Source organism: Podarcis raffonei, chromosome 8 (assembly GCF_027172205.1).
Source record: "Podarcis raffonei isolate rPodRaf1 chromosome 8, rPodRaf1.pri, whole genome shotgun sequence".
Lineage (NCBI taxonomy): Eukaryota > Metazoa > Chordata > Lepidosauria > Squamata > Lacertidae > Podarcis > Podarcis raffonei.
Window position 1 is genome coordinate 59,192,336 of NC_070609.1, and position 27,884 is coordinate 59,220,219.

At 44.9% G+C, this 27,884-nt stretch overlaps 1 protein-coding gene across 6 annotated transcripts; it reads left to right on the top strand.

Moving 5' to 3' along the window:
* Positions 1–27,315, top strand: MYLK3 (myosin light chain kinase 3). Of its 6 annotated transcripts, none has more exons than XM_053400246.1 (13): positions 1–597; positions 11,605–11,695; positions 12,828–13,239; positions 14,509–15,071; positions 16,074–16,179; positions 17,997–18,090; positions 19,608–19,717; positions 21,043–21,184; positions 21,909–21,979; positions 22,522–22,650; positions 23,281–23,433; positions 24,830–24,962; positions 26,700–27,315. In XM_053400246.1, the coding sequence occupies exons 1-13, from the start codon at positions 547–549 to the stop codon at positions 26,769–26,771; spliced, it is 2,127 nt and encodes a 708-aa protein (XP_053256221.1). In that variant the 5' UTR covers positions 1–546; the 3' UTR covers positions 26,772–27,315. The 6 variants fall into 6 exon arrangements, with proteins under 6 accessions (XP_053256221.1, XP_053256222.1, XP_053256218.1 ...); XM_053400247.1 differs by having other exon boundaries at positions 13–597; positions 11,605–11,677; XM_053400243.1 differs by lacking the exon at positions 1–597 and adding an exon at positions 4,886–5,152.
* Positions 27,316–27,884: the final 569 nt, after the last annotated feature.

Consider the following 27,884-nt stretch of genomic DNA (forward strand, 5'->3'; position numbering starts at 1 on the left):
TTTTATAAACAAGGAACAAGCCCTGATTTTCTCCCCAGCCTCATGTAGCCTACCTCAAAAATGAGAAACAGCCGGGAGAAGTGTCCTGTCCCTGGTAATGTTGCCAGGACGTATATGTATGTGATCAGCCTTTTGGGGGAAGGTTTAAAAATGGAAGGCCTTTGGTCCTGGGGTGATTTCCTCCCTGTGTGTTAAGAGATGCAGGAGACAAATAGATACTAATTAGCTGTGGAGAGAGCCTTGTGGCTCCCTGACCTTTTGCTCTAATCCATTTGGAGCGGAGCACCCTATTGAAATATGTTTGTGCCAAGGCAGGACAGTCAGTGTAGCTTGGGCTGCTGCATGATGCCTCTTCTGCTGGAGACCTTGACAGATCCATAAGTGTTTGTTTCCCTTTCCCCCCTTTCCCCCATAACAGTTTGCAGCGGTCCTTTTACATCTTTGTTTTGTTATTTAAGGCTTCTGCCCTCCCAGCCCATCTTCCAGGTTTTCAGTGTTGTGCTGCATTCCTTCGTCTCCCCTGCTGCTGTTCCTCGGAAGTGCTATATGCTGGTATCCAATGCGGCTTTGGTGCACGGATGGAAGACGAATGAAAGGGTAGGTACCGGTGGAGTGGGCAATGCTGGCTTTTCTTTGTATTTGTGGCGCTTTCAGGCATATTTCTTGCGAATCATGAATGTGAAGTTGTACCCGGGGGGCCCCTTCCAGGCTGGTGTTTTTCTGCAATTGTAATGGATTAGTGGTGGAATTATCCCGGGCCGTCCACACATTGTGCTGCTTTCTTAGCATTCCTGTTGAGATGTGACAGGTGCAGGCTATCTGTACTTCCTGGAAACAATTGAAGACATGCTTGTTCTGACAATCTTTCCCAGGATCAAAGCAGTTTGATCAAAAAGGATAAAATGATAATTTTTTTTCAGTAAGAACAACGGACAACAATAACTTAAAACAATTGAACAAATTTAAAGCAGTAATAAACTAAGAACAGATTGAAACAAGTATGATCATTCTGACTATCTTGGTAGGCTGGTTTAAAGAAAAATTCTTTAAGCAGAAGCTCAAAAGAGTACAGTGAAGGCACCTGCCTGGTATCAATAGGCAGGGAGTTCCAAAGTGTGGGTTCTTCTGTCTTGATTTAAATATATATGGTTCTGTGTTTGCAACTCTTTTTAACCATCTTATGTGTAAACCTCCTTGTAGTGGTGGTTTAGAAGATGATTAATAAATCAGTAACAACCACAATATAATGTTTTGTAATACCTCAATGTTATTGCATTATTGCCATCTGGAGGGACACTCTTGTTCCACAGAGCAACAAAACAATAACCCCAGAACACTGGCAGTATGAAAAGTTAGAGGATTTTCTCAGGAAGTTATAGGACACACAATGATTGCAAATGAAGCAGTCTGTCTACCCTGAAACATTTGCAGGCACAAAGAGTAGGCAAAGTGGGATTGCATCTCTCTGCCCTGAATGTCAGCACAAATCATGTGTCTCTTATTCCCATCTAGTTCCACTCTTTGAATTCAACCGTCACGCTGTCTCATTGTAACAGGAGCAGTATATGTTCTCTTGCGGGAACGGGGCACATTTTCTTGTTATGTTTTCTTGATTTCTTGCATAATATTGAAAATTGTCAGCTGCTTGACTGACAGTGCTATTTGACTCAGTTCAGACAAAATGGCAAAATGTAGCTCGGAGCTATGAAAGCAAGGCTTGAAAGAGGCACCCCCCCTCCCCTCACATCCTCAGAGTAATTGGCTGCTTCCTGGGTTTTAAAAAACCATAGCTGGTTGTTACGTCGAAACAGGAAACTATGGGTTGGGTCCAGAGATCCCTAAACGGAAGTCTGCTCATGAACCAGTGTCCCTTCATCTCCTGCAAGTGGAAGGGTGCCGTGTGTGTGTGTGTGTGTGTGTGTGGTACAGCCATTTTTATGGGAAATGGCAAGGGGGCTGCAGGCAGCAGTGAAATATCTGTGTAAGTCTCTGTTGGATTGCAGCCTCTTCTGCAAATGGAATGGCTCTCTTGTTTGGATATCCGAGTCTATGGGTTTCAAACCATAACCAGACACCGGTTTGCAATTCTGATTTGCAGGACAGTTGTAAACTACAGCTTGGCAATTCAGATGTAATGACAAACTATGGTTTGCAGCAAACCAGGAAGTGGTACAAAAGGAGAAGGAAGCTGTTTATGAGCTTTAGACTTCCAGGTACCTTTGTGTAGCACCAAACTATGGACTAGGCTTTGTCTTGGGAATTTGATGGCTCGAATTTGCTGGTGCATATTTTTGAAATGTTATTAAAGTCTAGTGTTTGGGAACCGTTCTGTTTAGAGTAGGTGGCATAAGACGTTTTTAAAAAAATTCAGTATCTGAAATGATCTGTGCTGCAAAACTCTCTTGGAAGCAGTTCTCTCACAGCCATGTTCCCGCTTCCAATATTCTCTTGGGAACAGTTAGGGTTAACAGATTTGTAACGCCAAATGAAGAACATGCTGGCCATTTGACTTTTCCTCCCAAATCCCAAACACGTTTGCTTTCTCCCTGCCTGCCTCTTTTTGAATCTGAGAAATATGAAGAGGAACAACATATTCTGGCTTGCAGAAGATAATGCAGAATGGCTCAGAGAAGCTGATCGATCAGTGGAATTATCTCCACGAATTGCATGTAAGACATGCATTGATTGAAGACAATGCAGGACGGGCGAGGTGTCCTTTTACACTAGCATTCTCTATTTAGAGCCGCTAATGGAGGGTGGCAGGGTGGTGAGTGTGTTTGTTCCAGCCTGGCTGCCAAATTTCCTAATGGGGACCCACTCGATCACGCAAGCCTTGTCCTTTTTCTTCTTTGGCACTCGCTAGTTCTACGTGCATTTGCCGCTATGTGTACGCCTCCCCTCAGCAAAGCACAGGATAATAGTGTTATTTGCAAACAAAAATATTGACTTGCCTCAAGTGCCTCTATCTAGACATGAGTGTTTATCACATTTGCATCACTTCCTTCAATAAGCTCTTTTTCTCTGTGGGTGGAGCTTAATGGCGAAGATCAATGATCCAGAAAGTTCACTGTCTGCGATTTGCCTCTGTCGCTAGGGGATGAGACTGATGCACATAGCTTCAGCTGAGAGCGGCAGGAAGCTGGTTTGTAGCAAAACAGACCATTGTTCCATTTTGTTCAATACTATCTAAACCAGGGTTCCCCAAACTTGGGTCTCCAGCTGCTTTTGGACTACAATACCCATCATCCCTGCCCGCTGGTCCTGCTAGCTTGGGGTTATGGGAGTTGTAGTCCAAAAATAGCTGGAGACACAAGTTCGGGAAACACTGATACAATCACAGGGAATGGCTCTCCAGGGTTTCAGACAGGGGCCTTTTCCAGCACTAGCTAGATATGCTGGTTCTTGAACCTGGGACCTTTTGCATGCAGCTGTGAAGAGCCTTCTGGGAACATTCACTTCAGGTTTCTATTTGTTTATTTGTCATTTAATCTCAATCAGACAGAGGTTCATCTTAGCTGTGGTTAGTGGAAACAAGGTGACCTCAAGCCATAGTTCATGGGGTGGGGAGGGCTATCAGTGGCTACTAGCCATGATGGCTATGCTGTGCCTCCACATCTGGAAGCATCTGCTTGGCTATTGTGTGAACAGGACTGCTGTACTACATGGGCCTTTGGCCTGATCCAGCAGGCTCTTCTTATGAGAAATTAAATTCAGTTTTAATTTAATGGTGCACTTGCCGAGTTCATACTTTCTGAAACAATATACCTTTCCAAAATGACATAGCCCTCCTTCAAGAGTTGCACATGAGATACTAAGAGAAACTGAGATTGACATAGTTGCCCTAGGACAAACAAGCTAGCCTGGCCCAGTGAATTAAAACTGCCTCAGAGACAAGCACTCCAGGTAGTTTGAGGTAAGTCTCCCCACCTCCCAACTCGGGGCATCATGTGGGGGGCGGGCAGGGAGAATCAGCCCACCCTGTGTTTTGAGGCCTCGTGACTATTCCTGTTGAGCACTTGTATTGTCAATCAGCCTATTCAGTCCTATGCACTGTGTTTCACAGGCAAAAGGAAGCCCATCCCCCACCCTCAAGGGCAAATAAGCATTGTGAAAAGGAGAGAGGAGTATTGGGGATGGAGGGATATGGTCTAGTGGATTCACACCATTATTCAAAAGCTAGATCCTCATTGTTGGCGATGAGGACCAAGAGAATTTCTGGCCAACTCAATGGATTCTGTACAGTGATGGCACAGCAAACCATAGTTTGGTGTTACAAGAATGGGCATAGCCTCCCGCTGGGCTCACACTTCCCTTCCTCCCGTGTAGTCAAAAAGAGATCAGAAGCTTTCCCTTCTGTTTAGTGCGTTGCCTGAACCCTCATCTGTGCTTAACCATAACTATGGTTGATGAAAACAAGACAGATTCATAAGCTTCACAAGTTTCCAGCAACTGGTATTCAGACACATTGCTGTCTCTGACTGTGGAGGCAGAGCACAGCCATGCTGAGTAGCCATCAACATTATTTTATTATTATTATTTATTGAATTTATATACCGCCCTATACATGGAGGTCTCAGGGCGGTTCACAGAACAAAATCAAAATACAAATCTACAAAATATATAATCAAAATAAAAACCCAATAACCCCCCTTCTCCTCCATGAATTTGTCTAATCCTCTTTTAAAGCCAACCAAGTTGCTTCTTGCTCATCCTTCTACCTTTCACACATTTATTTATTTTTTTGCTCATCCAATAGCCAAATTACAAGGGGTAACAATGTGGAGGGGGGAGGGTGCCCTCTTGGGGGGACTTCAAATTAACAGCATCCTCTGTTTTTGCACCCACAGACTTTATCAGTGACCCAGGAAGTGAGCTGTAGGAATACAGATAAAAGCCAGGGCTTCGGAGATAAGGAAGTGGCTGAAATGCCTTGTGTAGTGGCAGATAAAGCGGAATGCCTGTTATGGCAATGTCCACAGAGGCTTTGTTTCTTAATGCAGTCAATAGCTGCAGGGCGCCTTGGTGGTTTGGCCCAGCAACAAGGCCAAAGGGGGAGGGAATGGGGACGCTGTATCAAGGATCCCCGTTGCATAAGACGCTTCGCTTGAGCATGGGAGGGTCTTGCGTTTCCGATTACATAAAGAAGTTTGCGGTAAGCAAATATGTATATTTATATATTTGTAAATATATATATTTTTAAAGTAACTTTTAAAACTGCTTGTATGTAAGGTCTAATTGACTGTGTCGCATTTTGTCTCAGATATATCCAGACCCTTTCCAAGTTAGCTGAGGCTGTTGCAGCTAACCTAGAGATGTGTGCTGGTTTTGGTTTTAATTGTATTCTACCTTTTTTTTTTTTTTGTAAATCACATTGATGTGCACTGTTTTGATGCATGCTATGCTGCAGTCCTGTCTGATGAGGACCAGATTATGATAATAATGAATAAAAAGTCATAAATACAACAAGGGATCTGTGTGTGTGTTTGTCCAGAATGGATCCTATTTAAATTATTTTCATTTTGTTCTGCTTTTCTTTCAAATCTTAGCACCATTGTGTTGTTGTTTTCCTCTGTCCTGTCCTATATGTGTTAATAATATATCATCATTGGAGGTTGCGGGGTAAGGTCTGGAATGGTTTCACTGGAAAAGTGTCACAAATCATGCAAAGAGAGGGATGAACTTCAAGGAGTTTCCTGCTGAAAACTGTTCAGTTATTCTTCTTTTTGCCCAAGAAAGCAACATAGCATAAAATGAAAATCAGATAGGTGGGACATGGGGAAGCCCACTTAACAATGTTTAGAAAAATAAGGATATGACAAGAATTTGTTCGTATTGTTTGTCTTTTCTGTTTGTGTTTTTTATTTGTGTTATAAAATGAATAAATTTTTTTTGGGGGGGAAAGAAAGAAAGCAAGCAACATAGCTAGATTCTTCGTTTCTAGTTTTTCTCTGAGTATGTCACTTAATCATTTATCAGAGATGGCAGGGAGAGGGAGTTTCTGAGGGATGGGGGATTAGTAATAACCTTGGTGGTTTACTTAAAGGATAGAAACCTTTGCTTTTAAATGTGCTTTCCTCTAATCCTGGGACTGGGGACCCTGTGACACTCCAGATGTTGTTGAGCTCCATCACTCATCAGAACCAGCCAGTAAATCTAGAAGTGAGAGTTGCAGTGGAGGCCTAAAGTTGTCCACAATTTTTCTAATCCCTTTAATCCACAATTGATTTTCAGTGAAGAACAGCGATGCGGCTAGGGCTGGACTTTGGTGCTGACGTTCTAGGCCCCACAGCCCTTCCCTGCTCCACCCACAAATGACCACCTGGTTAAAGGCAGATGGTGTGGCAGTTGCAAACAGGCTCCATATCAGCACCTTACTTGGCACTGATATCATAGAATTCCCTTCTGTTGCCTCCATCACCGTCATTTTATAATTGACAGGCAACCAGCCAACTATAGAGAGGTTATGGTAGTTACAGGTGCTCCTCTTACTGTTTTCACCTTGAAAATTTTTCATACTTTTCTACATCAGAATGAGGGCTTATTTCCAAGCAAATGTGTTGATTGTTAGATGGCCACCAACTTGGATAGCTTTAAAAGAGGGTTGGACAAAGTCATGGAGGATAATGCAATCAATGGCTGCTAGCCACAATGGCTTGGCTCTGCCCCAGCTGTTGGAGGTAGCCATGCTTCTGACTACCAGTTGTGGGAAACCACAGGAGGGGAGGGGGCTCTTGCAGTGGGGGCCTGCTTGTGGGTAGGTAAGAAATAAAGTAGACAGGAATATTTGTGGTATAAAAAGTTACAGAATTTTGGAAAGGAGTTGATTGGAAGTGAAACAGTATGTCTCCCATGAAGTTTTTGCAGGTGCGAACAGTATTGAAAACTTCAGAGCATGGGAAGTCATCCAAAAGATATATAATTTGGCATTGAATATTTGGCTTTTTTGATTGTATCATAATGTTTTAATGTGGTTTTTATAGGATTGTTAAAATGGAAAATTTAATAAATATTATTTTAAAAAGAAAAAAAGAAAACACATCATGTATAACTGCCCCAATACAAATAATCATGGATGCACAATGGAAAGGCATCTGAAGGGACCATTAATGGCCTAACTCATGCGAATGGTAAGCCAAACCATGGTTTACCTGGGACCACATGAATACAGCTTCCTAGAGAGTCACTTGCAGCCTCGTTGCTCCTTCCATAACTTTTTACTCCTACATCATGCTGAGCTAAGTCAAAGTTTTGCTCCACATGTACTCTGAATCCAGGCTCATGGGCCCCACCTGCACGTTACATTTTAAGTATCTTCGTATGACTTTAAACGGTCATAGGTTCCCTCAAAGAACCATGGGAACTGTTGTTTGTTAAAGGTGCTGAGAATTGTTAGGAGACCTCTGTTCCCTGCACAGAACTACAGCTTCCAGTGTGGTTTACAAATCGACCCCCCTTCGCAGGGAACTCAGGGATTTTGCCAGGCCTGTAGCTGCTTTTAGAGGCAAGTTGATTCATTCACCATTCTGTAGGTGGTCAGTTGCTGCTGGCAGACCAGCCCTGGTAATGTGGCTCCAAGTGGGGAGACAACAAAAGGAAGACTTCAAAAGAGTTTATCCCTTTTGGGTATCTCCTTTGGGATATGGTGAGGCTGAGAACATTCCCTTTGATGATGGTTCTGAGGATGGGCTTGCTCCTGGGTGATAGAGAGAAGCAGGTGCAAAGATGTGAGTCAACGTGACTTCTACACGAGAGGTAGATGCTAAGGAGCTGTATCTCTGGTGACAGTATGAATGTGGCTCATGTATGTATTTTCAATATGATTGATGGTGCTTCTGGTGGTTTTTGCTCTTTATATTTGTATTAACTTATTCTATTTATTTATTGTGCATTTGCGTTTGTATTTGCATTTGGAACTGCTGAGCCTAAGCTTCAACCGATAAATTATTCTTGTACGTGCGACTGACGTCAAATGAAAATGTCACAGAGATCTAAGTTGGCAGGTGAGCATGTGCCAGAGAGCACACACTGAGAGGAAGGTTGTGGGAGACCCGGGTATCAAAAGGGACTGCTTGGGGAGCTATTCCCATGGTTGGTGTGGTGGCTGGGAGTTGTCCCTGCCCCTCCAGGAAATACTCCAGTTACTGCTAATGGAAAGAAGATTCTCTCTCTCTCTCTCTCTCTCTCTCTCTCTCTCTCACACACACACACACACGCACACACACACACACACACCTCGGTACAGATGGAACTGCCGAAACAAACACATAATCAAAAGCTTGTAAGAATTAGCCTGGCCCAATGATTTCAGCGAGATTCAGGTGCTGTAAACATTTCCAGCATTAGAGCCTCAGTAATTTTTGTGGGGAAATCATTTTTGAGGGCTAATTATTTTACCGTTAATTGTGGAAACAATGTTGACATGCCATTCTGCGGAGATTTTCTCTCCCCCCCTTTTCTTTTTACACTGGGGGCTCTCTTGGCACCGAATGAAGAATTCAGTTTGAGTTGTTTCAGTTGACAAAGGCATGCTGGCAGTAGATATATACTCCATATCGCTGTCATGACGGTCTATTTTTAAATTTCAACTGCCAGCCAAGTTTGGGCGCGGAAGGCATGTATGTGTTTTGATCATTGTGCGTGCGTTTCTGTTTTCACAATGCCTGCTTCTTTTGGGCCATACCATTTTGTACCCAGCTCAATTCCATCCTTTCCTTTTGGGACGAAGCAAAGCATTTTATGTGGTTTCAGTGCACACCGCTGGCCTTCCCCAAGGAGTAGGGGGAAAACAGCAAAACATTCTTGCCCTCTCCTTTCTCTGGGTGGGGATGTCTGTTACATGACCATTGCCAATTCTCAACATGCTTGGTTATCAACAGCCTCTCAAGGAAAGAATTTTAAACGATTCTGTGACGTCAGAAGGCCAAGAGGGAGGGGGAGACATCCCTCAAGCCCACCGCCAAGTTAAGATCATCATTATAAGCCTGCAGGAGGAATATCTTACATAGCAGCTAATTAGTGACGCCCTCACAAAGTGTTCTAGAATTTTCCTTCCTTTCCAACTCGAGATGGAATTTCATAGAGCTATCCTCTAATTTCAACAAGTAATGGGGCTACCTGCCTAATCCTTTTTTTTTTTTTTGCCACGATGTCTGAAAGCAACCAGGAGATCGACGAAGAGTTTGTAAATAAGTCACGGGTTACGAAAGGGAACAGTTTAAGCACAATGGACCAAAAACTGAACCTTCTCAACGAGAAGGTAGACAAACTGCTGAATTTTCAAGAAGACATGACGGGAAAGCTTCAGAAGGTTAACCAAGGGATCGATGATTTGGGGAAAGGCCTTCACAGGCTCACTGTCTCACGGACGCCTGCCGACCAGATCGGTGGAGTAAAAAGGGGCCTGAAATTTGAAGATGGGGTTCACCAAATGGACACCCAAAGCACATGTACCGAGATCCTGAAGCTTATAAAAGTGACCCATCAAGATGCTTCAAAGTACAGGGAGAGGCTGGAGAAGATGGAGAAAATGGTGGACTCGGTGGACAAGGTTGTGAAATGTTTGGGGGAGACTTTCAAAAACTCAAAGGTGGTGGATTTTATCCTGAAGGGTGTTGTCCCTTGGCAGAAAGGGAGCCTGGTTGAAACCGCAGAAGAGGTGAGTCCCCCTCTCCCCACCTTGCTTGTTCAAGACCTCCTGCATTAGTAGAAATCTTATCACATTGATTTAGTGGGATGGGGAACCCATGACCCTCCAGGTGGTGTTGGCCTCTATCAGTCCCAGCTAGCATGATCAATGGCCAGCGATGTTGGGAGCTGTGGTCCAACAATATGCTTTAGATCCCCTCCCACTGTGTATGATTTTATATTCCAGACAACTGGTCTTCAGCTGACGAGTCAGGACCTTGAAGTGGTAAAAAAATATTAAAATATTAAAATAGAAAACCAAGTATACATAACTAAGGAACATATTTTCAATATTTGCTGGATTAATATTTCCCATGGGCAGCTGGCTGACCACTGAGAGAAACTGGATGTAATGTTGATAGTTTTTGAATAAAATTGTTTGTGCCCTGAAACTGTAGGATTCAATGCTAAGTTTAGCATTCTCTCTGTCATGGTATTCTGCCCATCCTTTCATCTGATTATACTTCCTGAAAGAGAAATAAATTCTAAGTTTTCAGGCAGACATATTCTATAAGCCTTTATACTCTTTTTTTTTTTGTCTCTATGAATTGCTAAAAGAGCTGTCTTGACACATAGCACCACTGTTTCATTGTATTTGTTTATGTGTTCAGTTAATTTTATCTGTTTTGCCTTTGTTATGTGTTGTCTAAATTTTGGTAAGTCATTACCAAGAGGGCTGGACCAGATGGTTTCCGCCCCCCGATCCAGCCGATCTCTCCTTAAGTTCTTTTGTCCGGATAGACCTGTTGAGATTCATTTGTAGCAGGAGACGGCGTCAGTATTATCAAGTGTAACAGCATTAGCAAGGGGGTGCAGGCCTGGTGTGCATGTGCGCACGCACAAAAATCACCCCAGAAATATGTCTCCAGTTATCTGTGTAAGGTCGCGAGTTTAGACAAGAGCTGGGAGCTGAGTAGTAGGAGAAATGGCAAGGCGGTATGAAGGAAGACTGCTGGAGACTATAGAGTGCATGACATATATGCGTGTGGCAATGTGCTGCAGCTGTCACGGCGAGATCAAATGGCAAGAGAAGCTTCTAGTTCTCATGGCACTACGGCAAAGAGATGTGCATTCCCCCCCCCCCGCCCTTCCTCCTCGCCTCACTCTGGATGCTTTAAGTACTTGGGTCATGTAAACTGTAGTAGTTTCTAATATGTCTATTGTAGTAAAGTGATTTGTGTGTGTGTGTGTTTGTGTGTTGCGCAGGGAGTTTCAAAGCACTGGTGCTGCTACACCAATGCAACTCTGAATGCAGGCAGAACAAACAGCCTTGCAGAAATGTTCATTGCACACATCGAAGTGGTGGAGCAAGGAGGTCGAGAAACCGCCTCCTCTTACTTGCTGTGCAGTGATATGGATTGGGTCCAGAGGGAGAGGGCAAGGGAAGGAGCATTGATTTCCGTGGCAAGGATACTGAGGCCACTCTTCCCAAGCCGAATCTGAAAATGACACCAAGGGAAGTAAATGAGGGGAAAGGTTATTTAACCTTTGCAAGTTAATCGTGGCAAGTGGGTGGCTATTAGCTGCAATGGCTATGTTCCCCCTCCATTACTGGATGAAGTATCCCACTGAATACCCAGCAGCTGGGAATCACAAATGGGGAGAGTGCAGATGCCCTCAGGTGTTGTTTTGGGCTTCTTGTAGGCAGAGTTCTTCTAATGTTTCTTTGCTCATCCCCAACCACAAGATTTTGGGATGGCCACCAACTTGCATGGCTTGAGGGAGGGAGGGATAAGACAAAGGCTAAGACTTGTCAAGAGCTACTAGTCCTGCTCTTGCACACATTGGCTGCTTGCAGTCCTCCCATTGAGGCATCTTGTTGGCCCCTGTGAGAACAGAATATGGGACTAGATGGGCTATTGGCCCTGATCCAGCAGGCTCTTCTTACATTGACTGGACTTTCCCTTCCCCCCCTTTTAGACTAAAGATAAACCAGAAGAAAAAGGTGCAAAAGGGAAGCATGCACCTAGCAGCAAAGGAATCCAGGCAGAAGGCAAGTACTCCTTGAAAGGTATCTACAAATGCATCACACTGAACAGATTTGCAGAGCGGGCACAGAGTCCATTGCTGAGAAATTTCATGGCACTTTGGCCAATATCAGGACATTCACTCAAGTTGGGGTCTTAATAAGATAAGAAATGCAACAAATGAGCTAAATGTTTATTTTATTTCTTGATTTCAAGTACAGTATTCGTTATACAACCTTTAGGTGCCAGGCAAAAACATTTCTCTTTAACTAGGCCTTTGGGTGATTGACATCCAGTGCCCTTTTAAAATGTGTGTGTGGAGTTATTGGGTTGTTTTTGTTTTTATTGTGATTTTATCTTGTGAACTGCCCAGAGACCTGTGGGTATAAGGTGGTATACAAATAGATTATGATGATGATGATGATGATGATGATGATGATTAATAATAATGTAGTGCACACACAGAATGGAAGGCGCGATGTGGTATGGCACCCAATTTTGGCCTCGCACAGGTCACCGCTGAATTTTGAAAGACCAGAGTCTACCCCTGATACTACTTTACAATAGCTGCTCCCAAAAAATCCTGGGAACTGCATTTGTATCTGTTTCTCTTTTTTAAAAAAATAGTGTTCAGTGACTCTTACTTTCCTCCCAGAGCTACAATTTTCAGAGTGGTTTAAGAGTTGATCCCTCTTCCCAGGGAACTCTGGGAATTGTAGCTCTAAGGTCATAGGGCCTCCAAATAGGGGGCCTCCAAAAAACTCTCAGCACCCTTAACAGACTACAGTTCCCAGGCTGCAGGTTCGATTCCTGCATGGCAGTGTCCCTTCCAACTCTAAAATTCGATGATTCTAATACTTCCCCCCAGAGAATATACATCCTTATTCAGAGGCTCCCAAAAGTTTTTACAATGAAGACACACCTATCAAACCTTAGTCTTATTTGGGACATTCCACGCAACTGATACAGGGAACATCATTTTTAAGATTCTATGGGAGAAGTAATAACTGCTTGAAATGGTGTGGTGCTGCTTTAAATGTACAGTACAAATGAAGCCTTAGGCAGTGCTCTCCCATCTTTTTTTCTTTTGCAAAGTGGGTCCTCCACCCCATATATACTGCCTTCCACTAATGGTTCATCCAATGCTTTCTCTGTTGGTATCATTTCTGTCCTTAGGAAACAAAAGGGAGAAAAAGTTGGATGGCGGTGATGGAGCATGTGAAAAGGTGAACGTGGCTGGTCCGGTCCTTTCCAAAGTTGACTGCAGTCCACATACGGAACAGCAGGCAGCCCAGTTGGAAAAAAAAGAAGCTCAGGGACAGGCAGGTGACCCCAAAGCTTGCCCAAAGCAAAAGGACGCTGCTGGGGTCAGTGCCGTGCTCCAGAACAATGGCCTCTCCTGCGTAAGCAGCGGCAATCCAGCTGGATGCCAGAAGACAGACAAAACCTCTGGCCTGGAAGATCCTCTTAAGAAGCATGTCAATCAAAAAGCGAAGGGAAATGAAAACGAGGTTTCCTGGCTTGGTGCTCCTTCTGTGAAAACTGTGTCATCTGCCTCTAAGCCTGGTGGTGAAGTTATACGGACAAGGTAATGGCACAGTATAGTAATGGCATAGTTATACGGACATAGTAATGGCAAAAGCTGAAGTTTTAACTTGCAATAGTCTTAAGTGAAGGAAATATTCTGCAGACATACCGTATTTTTCGCCCTATGGGATGCACCGGCCCATAGGACGCACCTAGTTTTGGAGGGGGAAATAAAGAAAAAAAATTATTTCCCCCCCAGGCGTGGGGCTGGGGCAGGGGAAGCCCGAGCTTCCCCCGACCCCAGCCCCCAGAACAGGCAGCTCTCCGTAAGCCTTGGGAGACCGGCACAACTTCCCACTGGGCTCCTACTGCTTGCGGATATCTGCCTGAAGCCCAAACCAGGTCGGGGAACAGCGGGATGGCGGCGCTGCACTCCCTGCTGTCCCCCGAGCTTGCGGGGCTGGCAGCGGGGAGAAGTGCGCTTCTACCCGCCGCCAGCCTTCAAACCATGTCGGGGGACAGCGGGAATGTGCGCTGCGCCTCCCCGCTGTCCCCCAAGGTTGTGGGGCTGGCGGCAGGGAGAAGCGCGCTTCTCCCCGCCACCAGCCTCCAAACCAGGTCGGGGAACTGAAGCCCGGGGCGTGCTGTGCAGCGCGCCCCAGGCTTCGAGATGCAGGCTGCTATCTGCAAGCCTAGGGAGCCCGACGGGAACTCCCCCGGGCTCCCAAGGCTTGCTGAGAGCTTCCTAAAGCCTGGAGAGCGAGAGGGGTCGGTGCGCACCAACCCCTCTTGCTCTCCAGGCTTCAGCGAAAGCCTGCATTCACCCCATAGGACGCACACACATTTCCCCTTCATTTTTGGAGGGGGAAAGTGCGTCTTATAGGGCGAAAAATACAGTAATTAGGGTAGGTCAGCCTTCCGCAACCTCTAGGTGTTTGGAACTACAACTCCCATCAGCCTCAGCTGGCACAGCTGATCTGAAACATATTTCCAATAGGAAGAAAAAACCCACAAAGGTAATACCTTCATTAGGGCCAGCTAAAACAGTGGCTCCCAAAGGGGGCAGTGGGATTATCTAACTAAATAGTTTTAATTGGATTTTGACTAAATGTGCAATTAATTGTTACTGCTTTGAACGTTATTGTCATATTATCTTCTTTAGTGGGTTGTGCAGAATGCGATTGTGAACAATGCTTTTAATAGGGTAGGATAGGGAGCACTGAGGATGAGTTTGTGGAACCAAGGGGGAAGTGGTCCAAATAACTTTGGGAACCACAGAGTTAAAAATTCACAAGGAAACATCTGAAACTGAAAAGTGTTTGCTCTGCAGGCTTTCGATCAACATGGAAATGAGTGATGCTCAGGACAAAGCATTGAAGGGGAAAGAAGCTGGTGTTGGAAGCCAGGGAGGCAACAGCAACGGAGCATCAGCAATTTGCCCACCGCTATCAAAAGGTGAAGGAACAAAATGCTTGCCAGACTCTTGTAAAGCTAAGCAGCCCTCGAAGAACAGCAGGGCTGAGCCAGCCCAAGAACCAAGAGGGGCAAAGTCTTCGGATAAGCAATCTGAGCAAGCGCCCAAACTGATGGGTCCTCCTCCTCCATCACCATTTAAGAAGACCGAAGGGAGAGCAGAGGTCAAATGCAAAATGGCTCCATGCCCAAATTCAGTGGCAAGGGACTCTGGGAAAGATCCAGGAGGTAAAGTGAAAGCTCCCAAGGAAACAGCAAGGATAACGAAAGACTCTGTGAAAGACAGCAGATTGGAGACTGTGGAATCAGATAGCTCAACTGCAGAAAGGGAAGAGAGAAGAAGACCCAGTCAGGTTGCCACGAAACCGACTGAAGATGCTGCGTCTTTAGCAGCCGGTAAAGTGGAGGAGGTCATCATTGGTAAGAAACAGGGCATGTGCTACCCAGACACGCCTGGGTCACATGGACACTACAAATCTAAAATATTTTGAAACTGATTCAGTGGCATTGAGGAGGGGGTTGGACACTATGTCCATTGAGTGCAGTATTGTCCACACTGACTGGCAGCAGCTCTCCAGGATATCAAGAAGGGGGTTCTTGTGGTCCTACCTGGAGATGCCAGGAGTTGAATCTGGGACCTTGTGCATGCCAAGCAGATACTCCTCCAGTGAGCTTTGGCCCTTTCCCTTAAAGAGTTTCATTAGCAGGTTCCTATCCCCCCACTGACCAGACCAAGACCTGTTTAGGTCCAGCAAGGGAGGGCTTTCAGACCAGAGGAGGGGGAACAGTAGGGGCTTAATTTGCAAATAGGTCATTGAGATGAATTGGTCAATTCTGGCTCCCCTCAGTTTCTCATTTTTCCAGTCTTAAATTCCATTCCTTTCATTTCCACTTTACTTTGCATTAAAAAAAAAAGTCCCGATGAAAATTCACTGGTATCTTAGTGTTAATTTTGTATGCCACTTTGCCTAACATGCACAATTTTTGTAAAGAGGTTCCTAATGCAATGCATTTTTGCATCCCAATATATGCATTTTGTATGCACACTTTAACCCCAGTACATACATTCCCTTGGCTGGTGAAAGGCATGGCAAAACTGTGAGGAAGACAATGATTTTCAAGTGGGTGGGACATCACACAATATAGGCATAATTGCCTATAGTGTACAGACACTCTTGACATTTTAACAGCCTAATGTCAAACTGGTTGGGCAGATTTCAGAAGCACTCGAAGACCTATAGGCTGCATGGAATAATTAGCTGAGCGTACGCACCATAACCAGTTATGATCGGATCAAGTTAATAAATTGTTGATTTAATACATTTTGTTGATTTATTTAAACTAAATAGTTTTAGTTGGATTTTGACTACATGTGCACGCAAGAAAAATTAGTGCAATCAGCACGGTTTGTTTCTGCTTCAGACGACAGCCCTCCGCCTCCTGCTCCTTTTGAACATCGGATCGTGAGCATCAAGCAAACTGAGCTGACGGCGTGTTACTCCGTGTGCCATCACGAAGTCTTGGGAGGGTGAGTCCCACTAAAACGCCCTCATTATTATTTTTATATATTTAAAAATCATACCAGGTATGATAACATCTAAACTCAGGGGTGAGAGACTGGATACAGTTGCCAAGCCAGAAGAGGAGGGAAGATCAGTGTTGCCCAAAGTGGGCAGTAGTGGCCGCTGGGGGTTGGTGGGGTTACCTAAGCAAGCAGGGGTGCGAACTTTAATAAAATATTGGAAGGAGGCCCAGGTAAACCATATCCTGCATAAGCGATCACATGATGTGGTTCATGCACACCAGGCTCCCCCATCAACTTAGGGGGAGCCTGGCCCCCTCAAATATTTTATTGTGGGGCTGAAGACGCCTCAGAGTTGACTCCTAAGCAAGGGGGTGGCAGCGGGGCACTGGAGACGTAAATGACTATCAGACTTTGAAAAGCTAGTACCACCGGATCAAGTCCATCAGTTCTGTTGAATTAATTCAACTACATCATTTTAATTGGATTTTGAATACATGGGAAATTAATTGTTACTGTTTCTATTTTTTTATCATTTATCTTTATAATTATCATTATTATTCATTTCATTTCTATACCACTTTATATATATTAAAAAATAATCTAAAAGTGGTTTGCAATAAAGCATCAAATGAAACAATCCAGAATAAAACCTTACAGAAGAAAGGCAAGTATAAAATAGAGTACATTCAAAGCAACTTGATTAACGGGAACCTGAAATACTACCTGAAACAATTTCAAAACAAAACATTGCCAAGGAGGTGAAGTACAGAATACATTTAACGCAGCAGAGTTAACAACAGCGACAAACTCAAAACCAATTATCTTAACATTTCAAAGGAAAACATTATATAGGAAGTCAAATGTAAAATGCACATTTAAAACAACATAATTGGTGAGAGAATAAAGTATTATCTTAAGCATGGACCAATGATGCTGCTGTTGCTATCAGTCTTGCCAATGTTGGTTCATGTTAGGCTGTGGCTGTGGAAGTTTGGGCTTGATGACCTGGGTCTGCACTAAAAGGCAGCTAAGATGGTCTTCCTTAGTGTGTTGTGCAAACCGCAGTTCTGAATAATGCCCTTTTAATTCCCACAGTGGTTTAACAACTAGTCTCTTTTCCTAGGAGACTCTGGAAACTGTGTAGCCGTATGGGTCTCCTAACAATTCTCATAACCCTTAACAAACCAGAGTTCCCAGGATTCTTTGGGGTGGAGCCATGCCTGTTTAAAGTGCTATGATACTGCTTTAAACACATCGTGCAGATGGGGCCTTACTCAGGTCCTTTCATGTCAATGGGTCTATTCTGGGTAGGACTTAGTGGAGAAAACCCTACAATGTTAGGTTGACATTTCCCAACATCTGGACTGAGGTTGTAATGTAGAAATTGAGAATGCCCGCCCGTAGCTATTGACTCTGGCATCATTTAGAAACAAACAGATTTAGCACAGAAATATCCACTCAAAGGAAGCTTCGGTAATGTGTTGCTAAAGGACAGAGACCAGGCGTGTCCAGTTACGGAACCCAACGCAGACCACCGTCAGGTTGTCATTCCACGGTGAAAACGAGGAATACAAATGGGGTGTAATATTTTAACGTAAGCACTGGACAACTGGCTGGAAAGATCAAGCCTAATCCCCCCCTAAGCTGGGAGAAAGAAGAGCCCTTAGACCTCCCGACCTCCACGATTCCGTTCCCTTTGTACCAAGTTATTTTTAATTGACGATAAGAATAGTTTGTCTCCGGAGGCGTCTGCAGTGAGTGGGCCTCTAAGCCGCTTCCCCTCCGGGCTTCACTGCTTTGTCTTCTCTGTCCATCAACAGGGGGCGTTTTGGTCAAGTTCACAAGTGCACCGAAAAGTCAACGGGACTCTGCCTGGCAGCCAAGATCATCAAAGTGAAAGTAGCAAAAGAAAGGGTAATTATATCCTCGTTAAAAATAAAAAAGCAAGGCAAAGAGTGGGGACCTTTTCTTTCAAGCCACATCTAGCCATTGCCTCCAAGCAAGATATCCTACTCTCCCTTTCTAGCCTTCTCTCTAAACCCCATGGCTACAGAGCATCCTCAGTCCTTATTAGGCTGTTCTAGGGCTCTTCTGCAATTTGGATTTTTTTTTAAAAAGCTTTTTTTAAAGCTTTTTTTCTGCATTTTTGCAAACCCTGAGGTTTCCCCAAGCATGGTGATACTAACCTCCTCTCTCAGCTGAATCTGTTTTGGTTACAAACTTGGCAACACTTGCCAGTCGAGTTTGCTGTTAGAAGGACTGGATAGTTCTTCCCACAATCTAAAGCCAGTGGGGTTAGATCCTGGGACTAATTGGGGTTTGGGAGAAGAGATCAGGAATGGTACGCAGGTACACAGTACACAGGTTTGCAGATTTGACCACAAATAGCAGATCCAGGCCTGCAAATGCACAACAGTGAATATTGATTCCTTCTAGGCTATGCACTTGGTTTGTGGTGGGCAGTTTGTTGGTGCGACCCAAAGACTTTTTAACTGGAAGCTAGACTCCATTGAAATCAGCAAATCACACTTCCAGGCTGCTTGCATTTTGGGATACAGCTTACTCCCAAGCAGGCTATTGTTCATGGGAAAGTGTCAGGATTCGGGGCTTGGCTTCCTCCCTCCCTTGGCTGTAGATAAGCAGTACAAAGCAGTCTCTTACCAGTAACAGAAATGTTTAATGAATGCAGCAAAAGAACAAGTGACCATTCTCGAAGTGCAGGTGCTCCCAGTTAAGGTTCCCCCTACTTCCCTCTAGTCACTTCCGTCCTCTCGTCTCCTAGCCACCTGATCTTTCGGCCATTGAGTCTTTTGCTCAGCCACCTTATCTAATCTCCCAGCCTTGGGACTGAGAGGCTGCACATCTCCCAGTGAGAGAGAGTCGGCTAGCTGACTCTCTTCCCGTTCTTCCTCTTGCTGTTCACCTCCCAGTTCTGTCCAACTATTGTCTTCCGAACTGTGCCCCTCAGCAAACCATTGTTCCAAATCAACACGACTCCACTGCTCCTGTGGAGTTTCAGGATCCTGGCCATGAGCGGGGGGTAGGGTGGGGTGGGCTCCACCATTCCTCATCAGAGTTGTACTCCTCAGCCTGGTTTCTGACAGAAAGCCACCTTAGCAGTTCAGGATCACCCAGAGCCCTAGCAATGGACAAATAAGTCAATTTTGGGTCATAGAAATCTCACTGGAACACTGGAACCGCTTTCGCTGTGCCTTTGTGGGCACTGCCATGTTACCCAGCTAAGGGAGGCTTCAGCGGGGTGTGTGTGTGTGTGTGTGGCCTGCAACAGGTGTGTGTGGGGGGGCATCAGCTTTCTGTTTTGTCTCAGGCTGCTCCTGCTGTGTGCCTTCTAAACCACCCCACCCCACTGAAACGCAACTTCTGGAGACTGCTGCTAATGCTCACAATACTCTTAATCTCTAATATTTCAGGAGGAGGTGAAAAACGAGATCAACATCATGAACCAGCTAAACCATGTGAATTTGATCCAGCTCTATGATGCTTTTGAGTGCAAGAACAACCTCACCTTAATCATGGAATAGTGAGTCATAAAATATCTTTTGAGTGTCTTGTGTAAGCAGCTTCAGGAGAAACGCTACAGAACTTGTCCATTATAACATTGCATAAACCTGCTCTCCCCGCCAGGTGTCTTCCAGATGTTTTGAACTACAACTCCCATCATCCTCGATCACTGGCCAGACTGGCTGGGGCTGGTGGCAGTTGTAGTTAAGGGCACAAGGCTGGCAAAGGTTTGAGCAAACAAAATAATATATAATATATAAAACAGCTTGGGTTGCCCTTTATTCCCAACTTTACCAATTGAAATTGAACCTTGCTGATCTATTGATAAATCAGCTAAACCTGTGATCCTGTGCACACTAACTACAGGATGAGTTCTACTGAGTTCCACTCCTGTTCCCTCTCACAGAGCTACAATTCCCACGGTGGTTTTATCACCAATCCCTCTTCCCAAGGGGCTCTGGGGACTGTAGCTTTCTGAGGTCTGCCCACACCTCTCAGCACCCTTAACAAACTACAGTTCCTGGGATTCTTTCGGGGTGGGTGGGAAGCAGTGGTATGGTACTGTTTTAAATAGGGACGCAGGTGGCGCTGTGGTCTAAACCACTGAGCCTTGGGCTTGCTGATCGGAAGATCGGCGGCTTGCATACCCGCGACGGGGTGAGCTCCCGTTGCTCGGTCCCAGCTCCTGCCAACCTAGCAGTTCAAAAGTATGTGAAAGTGCAAGTAGATAAATAGGTAGCGCTCTGGCGGGAAGGTAAACGGCGTTTCCGTGCGCTGCTCTGGTTTTGCCAGAAGCGATTTAGTCATGCTGGCCACGTGTCCCAGAAAAACTGTCTGCGGACAAACATCGGCTCCCTTGGCCAGTAAAGCGAGATGAGCACCGCAACTCCAGAGTCGTTCGCGACTGGACTTAACTGTCAGGGGTCCTTTACCTTTACTGTTTTAAATGCATATTGTGGATGGGGCTATCAGTGGCTCTGCCTGTCATTGACTTGGGCTCCACCTCCTAGCTGCCCTGCCTTCTGCTCCAGTTGTTCCAGCAGGTACCGCCACTGCCTGATCCACCAGGTTCAAACTGCAAGACAAGGGATTTTCACTAAAGATTAGGAAGAACTTCTTGGTGGTGCAAGCTTTCTGACAGTGGAATAGGCTGCTTTGGAAAATAGTGGGCTTAGGCTGGATGGCTCAGTTGGGATAGTTGGCTAGATAACTTTTGATGTCCTTCCAACACTTATGAACCTACGACTGATGTCTGCTGAAGTTGGGATCTAATGTATGTAAATCAATTGAGCTGAAAAGAGGATACCCATCTCCCTTCCATGTTCTGTTCTGTCTCCCTATTAGTGTTGATGGTGGAGAACTGTTTGACCGGATCACAGATGAAAACTACAACCTCACTGAACTAGACGCTATCCTTTTCACCAAACAAATATGTGAGGGCATCTATTACCTGCACCAACAGTACATCCTTCATCTGGATCTGAAGGTGATGGAAATTTCTACTCCATGCCAATTTATAGCCCAAATAATTGCAGCTTATGCAATTGCATCAAAGAAAATCTGAGCAAGAATTTTGAACCAAACCCCCGTAAGAACAACCCCAAGAAGTTCCAAAGTTGATTTTAAATTTGATTCAGTTTTAACCAGAGATTATAGGAGACTTCTTTGTTTGTGCATTTTTATTTATTGCATTGACTTATGGCTATGAACAATCAATATTTATTGTATTGTTAAAATTCAGTAACACCTCCCATTCACAATCCAGTGAGAATGGTGGCACCATTTCCCCCCCGATCTTTTTATACTTTACTTACTTTAAAAAAACAGGTTTTTTGTTTGTTTTAAAAACACATCTTTATCATAATTTATGATAATTTGTTGATATCTGTGATGCCAAGGTCAGCTGGTAAGCTTCATGGCTTAGTGAGGATTTCAACCCAGGTCTGTCTGGTCCTGGTCCAACATGCTAATCACAACACTTCATTTGAAATATCAAAGTCAGGCATCCAAAGCTAAAACCCAGTGGGTAAAATTCATCATGTTTTGGTGCCTGTGCAAATAGCATTTGAACTTGGGGCTTTCCCCTCGCCATGCTGAAACATAATTTTACACAGATGAGCTTTGCAAAAGAATTCATTATAATCACATACAAAGATTGCAGATGACGACTTCTCAGATTAATCTACGCATGCTTTCTTCTTCCTCTGCAGCCTGAGAACATACTGTGTGTGAATCGCACAGGAAACCAGATTAAAATAATTGATTTTGGATTAGCAAGGAGGTAAGCCTCCCCACCCCACCCCCCACTTCTTTTGGCTGCTAATGCTTTCTTTCATCTAATATTTTATATCCATGTTTGGGAGTTCACGCAATAAGACCCGCTAATGCAACAGGTTTTCCCCTTTCTTCTTCCCCTGACCCCACACCCCTTGGCTCTTGAGGGGGTGTTGGAAAAACACCTTGAACAGTGCACAGAGTGGAGGGGGGTAGGGGGGATTGTTCCATTCAGCAAGCTGAAATGCTTGAGCTGATATCATAACAGCATGATGCCGAATTCCTCTCCTTGCAATGGAAAGGCGAAGCCTGCGTGTTTTCAATGGCACGATAGAGTGTTTAGCTATGCAGTATAGTACAGCCGGAAACCTCCAGCTCCCATCAGCCCCAGTCAATGCAGCCAATGGTCAAGCATGATGGGAGTTGTAGTCCAACAACCACTGGCAGGTTCATCATCTATGCATGGTCCATGCGCCTGCCTACTGGAGCACCACATCATCGATGACAAATCTGCACCTCTCTCTTTCTTTTTCCTCATTGTTCATCAAGGTACAAGCCCCGCGAGAAGCTGAAAGTTAATTTTGGCACGCCGGAGTTTTTGGCTCCCGAAGTGGTGAACTATGACTTTGTGTCGTTCCCGACGGACATGTGGAGCGTGGGCGTCATAGCATACATGCTGTGAGTAAACCCTCTGGAGAACATTTGCTCTGTAGAAAAGGCCACCGAGTGGCATTTTGTAAGGTCAGGATGCACAACTTCTGCCGGGCCTTTGTGGGCCACCAGGGAGCTGATCATTGCATTATCCTCCAGCGTGGGGATGATAGATGTGGAAAAGAGGAGTGGTGTCACATAGCAAAAGAGGGAAAACCCCTTGTGACGCAGCTATATTTACACTCAGACCATAGCACCAAAGCAGCACTAGTTGGAGCGCATTGGCACATTTTATTTATTTATCTTCTTATTATTTATTAAATTTATTGGCTCTCCAGATGTTGTTGCAGTCTAACTTCATCAGCCTCAGCCAGAATGGCCAGTATTCAGGGAAGCTGATGATGGGACTTGTAGTCCAGCAACAACTGGAGTGCTGCGGATTACCCATCTCTATAGGCTGGATTGCCGCCCCCTTGCAGAATGTTCCAGAGAGTTGGAGCAGCCCCTGAGAAGGCCCTGCACACTGTGCTGTTCTTCCACTGCATCAGACTAGACAGATTGCACAGCCTCTTGGAAAACTTTTCTCCCAGGTAGAGAGGCACCTGACATGCAAAGAGGCAGGAGTGTCTCCATATGACACTTGGTTTCCTGTTTCAGTGTGAGCGGTTTGTCGCCCTTCTTGGGAGAAACTGACACGGAGACCATGAATTACATTGTCAATTGCAGCTGGGATTTTGATGCGGAAGCGTTTGAACAAGTGTCGGAAGAAGCAAAAGACTTTGTTTCCAGGCTCCTGATAAAGGAGAAAAGGTACAGTGCCTCTCGTTTGAAAAAGCAATTTATTCCTAATAATTCTTGTTGCCACCCCTTGACTTGGATACAGTCACCCAGCCTGGCAGATTCCCTTGAAAATTCTCAGCCCAGCTGAATCCTCCTCTGTCCTTGTGCCCAGTGAACCTGCTTCCCATCTGTTGCACACCAAAGCCATGGAGGGGAATGGGCTTCTATGGTCTGCATGTATACTGAGATATGGAATCTTTCTCAAACCAAAGGATGAATCCAGGACTGGTGCACTCTCTGTGGGTCATTTCTGATGCATGGCAGGGCATGCATCAGATTCAGAATTCCTGCACAGGCTTGTCTCTTACCTACAGCATTAAGATCTGAGATGAGTCTCTGCCTGCTATGTCTTAAAAGAAGCAGAATCTTGTCTCCAGTGGTGCTAATACAGGTAATAAGAGATCCCTTATCTTCCAGTCTTAGCAGTCAGTGCTCAGATTGCAGATAACAGATATTGCGGATGTGATTGGCCCAGAGTTGGAAAGATGACAAAGTCCCTACCAGAAAATAATGGCAAACCAAGTTGATGGACTATGCTGAGATGGCAAAGCTGACTGGAAAACTCAGAAACCAAGGGGATAAAAACTTTATAAAAGAATGGGAAAAAATTGTAAGTTATCTAGGAGACCACTGTAAGCAGATGGAAACAAGAGCAGGATTCTGACACACTTGTACAGTGGTACGTTGGGTTACAGATGCTTCAGGTTACAGACTCCGCTAACCCAGAAATAGTACCTTGGGTTAAGAACTTTGCTTCAGGATGAGAACAGAAATTGCGCGGTGGTGGCAGCAGGAGGCCCCATTAGCTAAAGTGGTACCTCAGGTTAAGAACAATTTCAGGTTAAGAACGGACCTCCAGAACGAATTAAGTTCTTAACCCAAGGTACCACTATAGCGTAAAAAACATTACGGATAATATGGTTCGATATCTAAACTGGAGTACAGACTAATATGCAGTTGTAGATATTTAAAATAAGAGTCTATGGACGGGGGGGGGGGAGTCGCGAGATTTGGAGAATCTCCACATACAGTATGACTTTATTGATGTGTGTTTATTTGTATTTTTTATTTGTAAAACTAATAAAATTTCTTGAAAATAGATAACAGATCTCAGTGACTGACAGGTGGGTGTGATTTGCCCAAAACGACCTCGCAGGCCAAATTCAGAGGCCCGCAGGCTAGAGCTTCCCCACCGCTGATGTAGACCATCCCTGCAACCTGTTTGCTTTCATTTGGTTCCAAAATAATCAAACAAGACATTCAAGCCTAATGCTGAATGACTGTTGTTTCATTTCCAGAGAAGGTCAGATTCCCCCTCGTGTGTCCATTCACAAATTCTCTTCCACCCTCCCTCGTATCTTCACAGTGGCAGAACAAGTGCCGCAAATTGCCTTAAACACGAATGGCTGGCAGACCTGCCTGGCAAAGCCAAGAAGTCCAAGGTGCGCTTGAGGTCTCAGCTGCTACTACGGCGTTACATGGCTCAGAGGAAATGGAAAGTAAGCTCTGCTTTGACTTCTGACTCTTTTTCCAAGCACCATTCAAGGTTATTGTGGTTGTCATCCATGATGCCCACTGGCTGCGTCTCTCAGCTTGCCAGGCCATGTTCAAGTTCTTGTTACTGTACTCAGAAATGAAAACCCTAAACAACTTGGGACCAGGGGTGCCTTCAGACAACTGTTCTGCTAGCAAGCATATTCTGTAATATGTCAGTGAGGCTTGCCTGGCACCATGATAACATGTATTTAGGCACCAGGCAAAAACTTCCCTTTTTAATCAGGCCTTTAGCTTTTATCTATCTATGGCCTTTTTGAGTGGGTGGGATGTTTTATGTAGGCTTCATGTTTTGTTTTTTGCTTAAAGTATTGTAAGTCGCTTGGAGTTGCCATAGCGAAAAAGGTGACAAATTTAATTACAGTGGTACCTCGGGTTACAAACACTCCGGGTTACAAACTCCGGAAGTAGTACCTTGGGTTAAGAACTTTACCTCAGGATGAGAACAGGAATTGCATGGTGGCGGCGCAGCAGGCCCCATTAGCTAAAGTGGTACCTCAGGTTAAGAACGGTTTCAGGTTAAGAACGGACCTCCGAAATGAATTAAGTTCGTAACCAGAGGTACCACTGTAATTAATAATAATTGATGCAACAATGGTGCATTTATGCAGTCAGTGTGCTTCTGAGTATCAGCTGCAGGAGATGGCCGTTGCCTTCCAGCCCACCATTTGTGGGCTTCCAAAACACATCTGCTTGGCCACTATGCTAAACACAACAGATTGATCCAGCAGGAGTTTTCTTACATTCTTACCAGATTTCCTGGAACATCTGCTTTGCACGCAGGAGATTCTAGGTTCAATCCCCAGCATCTCCAGGTGGGCCTGGGAGAGTACCCTGCCTGGAATCTGCTGCCGGTCAGTGTAGACAACACTGAGCTAGATGAACCAAGAACCTGACTCGGTGTAAGGCAGGCATAGGCAAACTCGACCCTGCAAGTGTTTTGGGGCTACAACTCCCATCACCCCTAGCTAACAGGACCAGTGGTCAGGGATGATGAGAGTTGTAGCCTCAAAACATCTGGAGGGCCGAGTTTGCCTATGCCTGGTTTAAGGGAACTCCCTCTGTTCCCAATCCATTTGAATCTGACATCTCCTGTATGGCAATTGCTATTCTTCAGTATCTGAGCTGTCTTGCTTGCAGTGCTGGAGGAGTAACCACAAGAAAGGCAGTGACTGCAAAAAGGCGTTTGCTTAATCTTCATATTAAGAATTTCATGTCCCGCCTCCCCAGGAGGGTTCAGGTATCGCTCTGCATTGTCTGCGTGACAAAGACCAGAGGCAGCTGCTGCTTTCTTCTTTGAGCCTGTCAACACCTTGACATGCCCCAAATGGTTGCAATTAACAGCAGGGTACCTCCAGGCATTGGGTATGCTAGCAACTGGGCAGAAAAAGGATAGGAGTAGGAAGCTGTCCAAAAGGTCCCCGTGAGCCAAAAGAGGGCATATGCATGTGAGGCCCTCGTCAAGAGCCAATACGCCTCTGAATGAGAGTTGCCGAGAATCGCAGGTGGGGAGAAGGCTCTTGTGCTTGCATCCTGGGCTAGATGGGCCATTGGCCTGATCCAGTAGTGTCGATAGGATGAAGCAAGATTCAAACCATTTCCAGCTCCGTCTCCTTCCTGTGCGACACGACACGCAATCCTGTCACTCTTAGCATCCCGGTGTTGTTTGTTTTCTTTTGCAGAAGCATTTCTACGTGGTGGCCGCTGCCAACAGGCTGAGGAGGTTCCCAAGCATGACTGAGAATCCTGCATAACCTGTTGTAGAAGACCGAAAACGGAAGGACTCTGGTTTTTAGCCATTGGCCCACCCTCATCTATTTTGGCAATTAGGATGCATTTCCTCCTCTCCCATTATCCCATAGCCACAAGCGTGCTGAAGTTTCTGCCTTTGAGCCCTAATAGGATAGAACGGGACTTGCTATATACAAGGAGGAAATGGGTTCTGTTGTGGAGGGGGACAGCGACCATGAGTCGTGCCTCATAATACCTTCATTTCTCTAATTATATCTTAGTGCTTAGCAGTGACCCTATCTGAGTGGGACTGGTTTCCTTTGAGTAGTTTGAGAACTGTGAGGCGTATGCTATAAAGCAACACAGTGTGTCCTTGCCTACAGCTGATTTCAGCCTGTTTGCTTTCAGCTTAGTACATTGGGTGGGTATGATGAAACAAATTGTGTATCTTCCCAAACATTTGTTTCCCATTGGACACTTTTGCTTCCTCTGCTGCTTCTTGACCCCATTTGCCTCCTTCCGCTTTGTCGCGACTGCTGGTTGCAATAAATAATTATATTAATTCAGGATGGAGGGTAGAGATGTTTCAGGCTTGCGGGATTTACTTTCTATTTTACAATAATACTGAGGTCCCTTCACCTGAGCCAGGTGTAAAAACAGTGGCTATGAGGGCAGCACCACTTACCTTAAGCATCACACGAGCCTCACAGTGGGACAACTTACACAGACAAGTGTGAATGTTCATCAAAGTTCCTGCAGATCAAGAAGCTGATCTCCAAATTCTTAAAATCAGCCAGCAGACACTCAAAAGGCAACCAAGTAACACTTCTCTTTTGGTGAGGACAAGATGAGCAGTTGAAAAAAACCAACCAGCTACCACAGCAAATTAATTCTTTTTCTTTATGTTTACTTAGTTGGAAATTCTTGCAGATAGACCTACCACAAATCAGTAATTACAAATTACATCCTGATGACACACCTGTTTAAGCCCCAATTGCTTGTGGTGATCCACACAAATGTTTGCTGTGATCCATAACATCAGTTATTATCGACTTATTACAAGACACCTAAGGAGGGAGGTGCAGTCTCACTTTGTGGGGAAGGCAGGATATATTAGAGATCAACCTTTTGGGGCC